Raw genomic sequence first — 9,916 nt, 5'->3', positions numbered from 1 at the left:
CTGGTCCGTCCTATGGACGGGATAGCTCTTGGTTCAGGGTGGCCTGGGGGGTTAGCAGGGGATCTGGCTCCATCCCCTCCCTGCCCTGCCCCCATTCCACCCCTTCCCCCAAACCACCGTCCTGCCTCTTTCAGGCTTCCGCCCCCTTCTCCGAGCGATGCTGGGAGCTGGCGGGGCAGGCTGGGCCCAGGTCGCTAGACCCCATGTATCCCTGAAGCGTGGGATCCCCAAAGCGTGGGGCTCAGGGTGGTTGTCCCAGTCCAGCCTATGGACTGGGTGGCTCTAATTGGACTTATTCTGGGCACCACCAAAAATTATACAAACCTGGCACCCATGCTCCTTTCCTCTTTGTTCTCCCGCTCAGGGTGTTTGGTTTGCTCCCCTGCAAGGGGCCGGGAAATCTCCTTCCTCTCAGCTGTTGGTCACTAGGAGTGAATGTCTGGGCCACTGGGATTTCCGTTATCTCTTCCAGACCCTCCATTCACATGTGTAGACTTTCTTTACTTAGTTTGTTAGTGACTCTGGTCTCCAACCAGACTGCTGAGTCAAATACCACATCACGTCCCTTTACGCTCAATGCACAGAAATGCAAAGGCCAGAGGGAAACTGAAGCATGCACAGGAATCATAAATCATTACCAAAATTCACACAATCACCACATGGGGCTTTCCCCTTTTGCCCTTGTCATTTTGGGTTCTGTCAGATATAGCCTTCTCCCATCTGTTCCTCATGGGTCAGCAAGCCCTGTGCTAAGCAAGGAAGCAAACACACACCCTAGAGAGGGGCAAGATGCACGGTAAGTTTGCAGGAGAGCATGAATCTTGCTAATCTCTTTAGCCAACAGTTGGTGCTGCAGCTGCTCTTTGACCACCTGTGAAGCCCAACTAGCAACCGAATGTCCATCTACACCGCACAGCAGCCTGCAGCAGCAAGGCTCAAACCAGCTCGACAGACTCGGGCTCGTGCGACTGTGCTGAAAGTAGCTGTGTACACAGAGCTTCTAAGTTGTGGCTTGGACGGGAGGTCAGGCTAGGGAGGGGGATGGGCCTCAGCTGGTCCAAACCACAACTTAAAAGTGCTGACTACACAGCTATTTTTATCATGGCAGCACAAGCCTGAGTCTGTCAAAGCGGGCCTGGAGGGTTCCTGCCACATGTTTTAGTTACTAGTTTAGAGTTAGAATTAGTTTAGTGGTTAGCTAGGTTGATTATGGGTAGGGAGGAGGTTGCAATATGATGCTTTGGGGAAGTTTTGGCAGGACGAACTTAAAGTTTTATGGTAAGGCAGTTTGTTTATATAGTGATTTTTTTTATTGGCACTAATGAAATTTGCATTGTTATGCTGTAATTAATTGTTGTTTGATGAGTGCTTTTTTTTTTTATTAATTTTTTTAAGGAGTTATTTTATACTGGATTTGATTACAGCTATTTTGTTTTTATTCATAGGTGCTAGTTTTATTTTTAGAGTTGTTAATTTGCTTTTTATATATATTTTAAGAGGGGCGTGTTGCAATTTTTGGCACTTTTGTTTGTTTTGGGGTTTTTTTAGAATATTTGGTTGGTGATGGCTTTTATATTTATTTTTTAATATATGTATTTTTATTTATATATGAAATAGGATTGATTTACATAGAGCATTTGAACAGAAATGATCATTTGCAATGCAGAAGAAAACAATTATTGCTTTTTTTTCTTTTAAACTTATTTTAAAATGCTAAACTTATAACAAAGTGGTGACCTGAAAGGTCTGTTACTGCTTTGAAATTAGCTTTAAACATTAGGCCATTCTTGCTTTTAGAAAGGGTGGCTGGCAGCAGGGCCGGCTCTAGCGTTTTTGACGCCCCAAGCAGCAAAAAAAAATAAATTAATTAAAAAAAAATGATGCGATTGCGATTGGCGGCAGCTCTACCGCCGCTTCATTCTACGGCGGCAATTCCACGGCAGGTCCTTCGCTCCGAAACGGAGTGAGGGACCCGCCGCTGAATTGCCGCTGAAGACCCGGACATGGTGCCCCTTTTCATTGGCCGCTCCAGGCACCTGCTTGCTACATTATTAATTTTTAATTTTTATTTTAAATTATACACAACATAAAATTTTATTACTACATAAAATTACATAACTACATAAAACTACTACTGTTTTTTTTTTAAATTAAGAACAATTTTTGAGTGGGTTATATTTTATATAAACTGTTTTATAGCAATATACTGAGAGGCAATTTGAGCTTGTGGTTGTAAGTTAACAAACTTTTTTTTGTTTAATAACACATACAACACATTTTTAGCCAGCAAACACAGGACAATATTAACACAACTAGCAATGGGTGAAACATGACAGACAATACACTTTTAGAAGTCGGGGACTAGCCTATAACATAACTTAGTTTGTTTGCTATTATTTTTATGTTAGTAGCATTTAGTGTGTTAAGTTTTATTTAAAACAGTTTAATACATTTTTGGGGAGCCTTTTTTTTTTTTTTTTTTTTTTTTTTTAAGGCTACTTACTTTTTTTGGCTGCCAAGCAAATTTAATAACTTTTAGTAGTTTACATTGAGATAGGATTAGGGCAGCTATATTTTTATTGGATTTTTATTGCACTGCTTTTTATAGTATGTAGGGAAGGCGGTGCAATGGCTTTTTTTTTAATATATATTTAATTTTATACAACACACAGGTGCATTTAGCTGGGCTTGCATGCTGGAAGTTGATTAAGACTTTCTAATTATTACTTTGTCCTCACCCACAACCACTTCAGATTTGGGGAGAACTTATACCTTCAAGTCAGTGGCACTGCTATGGGTACTCGCATGGCCCCACAGTATGCCAACATTTTTATGGCTGACTTAGAACAACGCTTCCTCAGCTCTCGTCCCCTAATGCCCCTCCTCTACTTGCGCTATATTGATGACATCTTCATCATATGGACCCACGGAAAGGAGGCCCTTGAAGAATTCCACCTGGACTTCAACAATTTCCACCCCACCATCAACCTCAGCCTGGACCAGTCCACACAAGAGATCCATTTCCTGGACACTACAGTACAAATAATTGATGGTCACATAAACACCACCCTATACCGGAAACCTACTGACCGCTATACATACCTACATGCCTCCAGCTTCCATCCAAGACACATCACACGATCCATTGTCTACAGCCAAGCCCTAAGATACAACCGAATTTGCTCCAACCCCTCAGACCGAGACAAACACCTACAAGATCTTTATCAAGCATTCGTAAAACTACAATACCCACCTGGGGAAGTGAGGAAACAGATTGACAGAGCAAGACGGGTACCCAGAAATCACCTACTGCAGGACAGGCCCAACAAGGACAATAACAGAACACCACTGGCCATCACATACAGCCCCCAGCTAAAACCTCTCCAGCGCATTATCCACGATCTACAACCTATCCTGGAAAATGATCCCTCACTCTCACAGACCTTGGGAGGCGGGCCGGTTCTCGCTTACAGACAACCCCCCAACCTGAAGCAAATACTCACCAGCAACTACACACCACACCACAGAAACACCAACCCAGGAACCTATCCCTGTAGCAAACCTCGTTGCCTACTCTGTCCCCATATCTACTCTGGCGACACCATCAGAGGACCCAACCACATCAGCCACACCATCAGGGGCTCATTCACCTGCACATCCACTAATGTCATATATGCCATCATGTGCCAGCAATGCCCCTCTGCCATGTACATTGGCCAAACGGGACAGTCCCTCCGCAAAAGAATAAATGGACACAAATCGGACATCAGGAATGGTAACATACATAAGCCAGTAAGTGAACACTTCAATCTCCCTGGTCATTCTATTACAGATTTAAAAGTCACTATCATTGAACAAAAAAACTTCAGAAACAGACTTCAAAGAGAAACAGCAGAACTAAAATTCATTTGCAAATTCAACACCATTAATCTGGGCTTGAATAGGGACTGGGAGTGGCTGGCTCACTACAGAAGCAGCTTTTCCTCTCCTGGTATTGACACCTCCTCATCTATTATTGGGAGTGGACTACATCCACCCTGATTGAATTGGCCCTGTCAACACTGGTTCTCCACTTGTGAAGTAACTCCCTGCTCTCCATGTGTCAGTATATAATGCCTGTGGCACCTTAGAGACTAACAAATTTATTAGAGCATAAGCTTTCGTGGACTACAGCCCACTTCTTCGGATGCATCCGAAGAAGTGGGCTGTAGTCCACGAAAGCTTATGCTCTAATAAATTTGTTAGTCTCTAAGGTGCCACAAGTACTCCTGTTCTTCTTTTTGCGGATACAGACTAACACGGCTGTTTCTCTGAAACCTATATAATGCCTGCATCTGTAGCTTTCACTCTATGCATCCGAAGAAGTGAGGTTTTTACTCACGAAAGCTTATGCCCAAATAAATCTGTTAGTCTTTAAGGTGCCACCAGACTCCTTGTTGTTTTTGTAGATACAGACTAACACGGCTACCCCCTGATACTTAATTATTACTGAACTTTTAAAGCAATTAATGTTTTATATATATATATATATATATATATATATATATATAAAATTGGTAATTTTATTTTGTGCTTTAAAAAAATTTTGTTTTTTTTTTACTTTTATTAACAGATAAACTTTGTGTTTTATGCAAAATTTACCTTTAAATGTACTTGTATTATTTAAGGAAATTTTTTTTATGTTAATAGACTGTTAATTATTTGTGGTTGGTTTTTTTGTTTTGTTTTTTTGCGCAATATTCCATTTTGTAAATACAGTTAAAATGCTTATTAATTTTGTTTTTGTTTAATGCAGTATTTTTCTTGTAACATAATATACAATAGTGTTAGCAACAAGACAAAACAAAACACAATTTTTGTTGTGACAGTAAATTTGGGGTATTTTGGGTTGCTTTTTAACTGGTACCAGCTTTTTTTGATTTTTTGAAAGACAAAAAGAATATGTTCTTACCCCTTTTGGGGTGGTAGATTATTGCTTAATTTGTTTTTTTATAAATATTTTTTGCTGATTGCAGACAAAACAGAGGAATTACCCTTATACTTTCTTGTGTTTTTGTTCTGTAGGCAGGCCAGGTTTTAATAGCTTTTATTTTTTAAGGGTTTAGGGTGAATTATTTTACTGTTTAGCTATTAAATTTATGAGGTGGTGTACTTCAGTTGGTTTGGGTATTTTTAATACAGCAGACTAAGTTTGTAATTTTTTTTGTTTTGTGAGATCCGACCCCGACAGGGACGTGTGGCTGCGAGCCCCGACCCCGACGCTAGTGCGTGGCTGCGAGCCCCAACCCCGGGCTGTGAGTCCTGACCCCGACCCCTGCACCCGGCTGTGAGCTCCTGACCCCAACCCCTGTGCCCGGCTGCGAGCCCCGACCCTAGTGCATGGCTGTGAGCCCCGACCCCTGTGCCCAGCTGCAAGCCCCGACCCCAACCCTAGTGCGTGGCTGCGAGCCCCGACCCTGGGCTGTGAGTCCTGACCCCGACCCCTGCGCCCGGCTGTGAGCCCCTGACCCCAACCCTAGTGCGTGGCTGCGAGCCCCAACCCCGACCACTGCGCCCGGCTGTGAGCCCCTGACCCCGACCCTAGTGCATGGCTGTGAGCCCCGACCCCGACCCCTGTGCCCAGCTGCAAGCCCCGACCCCAACCCTAGTGCGTGGCTGCGAGCCCCGACCCTGGGCTGTGAGTCCTGACCCCGACCCCTGCGCCCGGCTGTGAGCCCCTGACCCCGACCCTAGTGCGTGGCTGTGAGCCCCGACCCCGACCCCTGTGCCCAGCTGCAAGCCCCGACCCCAACCCTAGTGCGTGGCTGCGAGCCCCGACCCTGGGCTGTGAGTCCTGACCCCGACCCCTGCGCCCGGCTGTGAGACCCCGACCCCGACCCTAGTGCGTGGCTGCGAGCCCCGACCCTGGGCTGTGAGTCCTGACCCCGACCCCTGCGCCCGGCTGTGAGCCCCTGACCCCAACCCTAGTGCGTGGCTGCGAGCCCCGACCCCGGGCTGTGAGTCCTGACCCCGACCCCTGAACCCGGCTGTGAGCCCCTGACCCCAACCCTAGTGCGTGGCTGCAAGCCCCGACCCCGGGCTGCAAGCCCCAACCCCGACCCTAGTGCGTGGGTGCGAGCCCCAACCCTGGGCTGTGAGTCCTGACCCCGACTCCTGCGCCCGGCTGCGAGCCCCTGACCCCAACCCTAGTGCATGGCTGGAAGCCCCGACCCTGGGCTGCGAGCCCCAACCCCGACCCCTGCGCCCAGCTGCAAGCCCCGACACCTGCACCGGGCTGTGAGCCCCAACCCCGACGCCTATGTGCAGCTGCGAGTCCTGACGCCTTCAAGCCCCAACCCTGACCCCAGTGTGCAGCTGCAAGGCGAGCCCCGACCCCAACCCCTGCGCTGGGCTACAAGCCCCGACCCCCGCAGTTCATGATGCACACCTTATATGTATTAGTTGATTTTGTGCGCAGATCTTATGATTAAAATAAACATTCTATTATCATTATTATTATTAACGTATTTTTTTAAACAAAGTAACTACTATGAAATTATATGGGGGGGGAGGGCGCAATTTTATATCCTTGCCTCGGGTGCAAAAATAGCTAGTTACGGCTCTGCGGCAATTGTAGCCTGCTGGGCGGCTGCTGCACAGGGAACTGAGGGGAGTGGGGAGCTGATGTGGGGGCTGCCAGTCCATCCTGGTTCCAAGCCCACACCAGCTAGCTCCAACAGGCTGCTCTTTCTGCAAGCAGTGGACAAAGCAGACGACTGCCAAACAACGTTATAAGGGAGCATTGTGCAAATGTAAACAAGCATGTTTTCTAATTGGTCAGCAACGAACAACTTTAACCGGGACGACTAAGTGAGGAGTTACTGTATTTACGCAATATATTTACATACACAGAGGTGTGTGTGTGTGTGTGTGTGTATATACACATACACACACACACACACACACACACTTTTTGTATTGCTTTAATAATTTTTATGCAGCTGTATATAGATTAAAAAAAAAACTTAATATATATTTCGGGGCAGTTAAGTTTTAATAGAAATCCCTTATGTTTTTTTAGCAAATTTGACTAACTTGTCCCTAGTCAAATTATTTAACTTAGATTGGTTTTTTTGTGTGGATTATTTACAGACTTTTTTGGAAAAGGGCCCATTTTTCCTTCAGAATGGCTGCAACATTTAACTGCTTAATTCCCTCCAGCTTTTGCAGAGTTAACTTTTTATTTTATTCTTTTAAATTACTTGCTTATTTTTTTAAATGACACTTTTATTAGCCCAGATATTCCCATTTCAAGTATTGTCCCACGGATCTGAAATCTCCATGCCTGTGCTTACTTACTTTTTTTTTTTTTTTTTTTAAACTTTTGCCACTCTTCCCCTTAGGGCTCCTAACTTGTTTTTTAATTGTCTTATTTGTTGCCTGCTTGCTTGTTTGGGCCTGATTTTGCTTTTTTTGCTGTTTCTATACTGGCAGTATTTTAGAAAATAACTTGTTTTATTACTAATTTTGATAAGGAGACACTGATGGGCTTTTTTAATTTTTGTATGTTAGTTGTAATATGGACATTGGCTAATGCAGGGATTGGCAACCTTTGGCCCTTTGGGTAAGTCCCCTGGTGGGCCGGGCCGGTTTATTTACTGGCCGCGTCCGCAGGTTCGGCCGATCGCAGCTCCCACTGGCCGCAGTTTGCCGCTCCAGGCCAATGGGGGCTGTGGGAAGTGGTGACCAGCACATCTCTCAGCCCACACCGCTTCCCACAGCCCCCATTGCCCGGGAGCAGCGAAACATGGCCAGTGGGAGATGCGATCAGCCGAACCTGCAGACACGGCAGGTAAACAAACTGGCCCGGCCCGCCAGAGGGCTTACCCTGGAGGGTGCCATGCCAAATGTTGTCGATCCCTAGGCTAATGCTTGTTTAGTTCATGGGCTGTGCCCAAACTTTTGCAAAAATAATTTAAAAGGAGTAGTTTTTTGTATGAATAGTAATTTTGCACTTTTTTTGAGCATTGTTTTTAGGGAACTCTTTTCGCTCGAACATATTTTTTTTTTTTATGAATTTTTTTTTTACCCTTATAACTTTTTCATGCCCACACTTGTGCTGGGACATACACAACACAAAAAGTCTATACCCACTCAAAACCTTGACTGACAGAGCAGGAGGGGGAATGCTAAGCCCCCTACCTTTTGGGCTTGATCCTGCTACAACTGAGGGTATACTCACCCATGCAATTTTTCCCCCCCGATAGATGGGTAGGAGCAGCGAGGACTCTAGTTCTCCCCCTATTGCCCGGTATCTCTATGACCGGGGGTGTGCACACCTGAATGATTGATCACTTTATACATATGGTATAACTGTTAGCAGTATTTTTAACAATTACGGTGAATGTCTTCTTCTTTTCACAATTCTCCATCAAAAATGTTATGCTTATAAGAAGCACACGGGATCTTTTTCAGGGGAAAAGGCAATATGCCCCATTTATTGGAAATACAACAATTAGCATATGCTTTTAACCACACACACACCCTGCCAGTCGATGTTTTACCAGTTTAGAGACCAGATCAATCTAGTGGCCAGCCAGGTTCTGTTGGTCGCAACACAATGCTCTGGGGAAGTCTTGGCAGGATGTACCCAATGTTTCATGGCAAGGCACCCTGTTTATATAGTGATTTTTTTCATTGGGACCAATGAATTTTGCACCCGTATGCTATAATTAATTGTTCTTTGACAAGTGCTTGTTTTTTTAAATTGGGTTTTTGGGGTTTTTTTGTATTTTGTTTTTTGTATTAGTTTTTTTAGGGAGTTATTTTATGCTGGTTTTGATCACAGCTACTTTGTCTTTATTGATAGGTGCCTGTTTTATTTGTAGAGTCATTAATTCCCCTCCTCTGACATTTTAATAGGGGCTTGTTGCAATCTCCTGGCGCCCTTACGTTTGTCCTTGGTTCTTTCCTAGAACATTTGGTCCAGTGATGGCCTTTACACTTCTTTTTTAACACACACATTCCTTATTTACACACAAAACAGGATTGATTTACATAGAGCATTGGAACAGAACATCACATTTCAATGCAGAAGAAAACAATTATTGCATTCATTTACTTATTTTAAAATGCTAAACAATAACACCTATAACAAAGTGGTGACCCTAAAAGTCTGTCACTGCCTTGAAATCAGCTTCAGACACAGATTTTGGCTGATGCATTTTTACCAATGGCCCATTAGGCCATTCCTTTCTGCATTCAGAAAGGGTGGCTTGCAGGATATGGTCAATCATCCACCAATACATTTAATGCATGCTACATTATTATTCTTTATTTTTTATTTTAAATTATACAAAATACAAACATAAATTTTTACTACTGCAGCTGTGTAGATGTCCCCTGATAGGCCAGGGAACCTCCAAATATCTGAGGACAGAACCCTTCTAACTTCCCCTCCCTGGCATCTCTAATAAGTTGCCAGCTGGCTACTCCCAGCTATTCAGAGGATAGCGGCTTGCCTGCCACACTCTCCCCTACATCATGGCTCTATCATCACTAACTCGTTTCTACTTACTTAGCGGAAATGTGAAGCCTGGGCGTCCCATGACTGCTCAGAAGACAAGCTCTGGGGTTCTGACCCTTGTAGCCTCCTTATAAACCAGAAACAAGACCAAAAGCAAAACCAACACACATCCAGTCACAGCATCTTCCTCTTTAGTCTATTTATCTCTGGTGTCTGGAAACAGAGTCTTTGGGCCAAGTTCACCTCACTGGAGTCAGTAACTGATCCCACTAAGGGGATGGGCCCTTTATTATTTATTATCTTCCCTCACCCCTGCAGTGTGCTGGGTGCCCTCACAGGGAAACAGGGAACCAGACAGTCCTTACGCTGCAGGTTACACTCTCATGGGAGATCTGACACACCAGGTGAGAG

The 9,916-nt window shown here is 44.6% G+C and overlaps 1 protein-coding gene across 1 annotated transcript in view; it reads right to left on the bottom strand.

Moving 5' to 3' along the window:
• Window positions 1-130: 130 nt before the first annotated feature.
• The window catches only part of LOC128828450 (adhesion G protein-coupled receptor E3-like), a 57,896-nt gene continuing 48,110 nt past the window's right edge, over window positions 131-9,916 (bottom strand). The window contains exon 14 of the mRNA XM_054013146.1: window positions 131-211. Coding sequence (XP_053869121.1) covers window positions 131-211 — 81 coding nt within the window. The remainder of the gene's footprint in view (window positions 212-9,916) is intronic.

The sequence above is a fragment of the Malaclemys terrapin genome, chromosome 23 (genome assembly GCF_027887155.1).
Source record: "Malaclemys terrapin pileata isolate rMalTer1 chromosome 23, rMalTer1.hap1, whole genome shotgun sequence".
NCBI lineage: Eukaryota > Metazoa > Chordata > Testudines > Emydidae > Malaclemys > Malaclemys terrapin.
The sequence above is the reverse complement of the archived record's forward strand: the minus strand, read 5'-3'. Positions and strand labels throughout refer to the sequence as shown.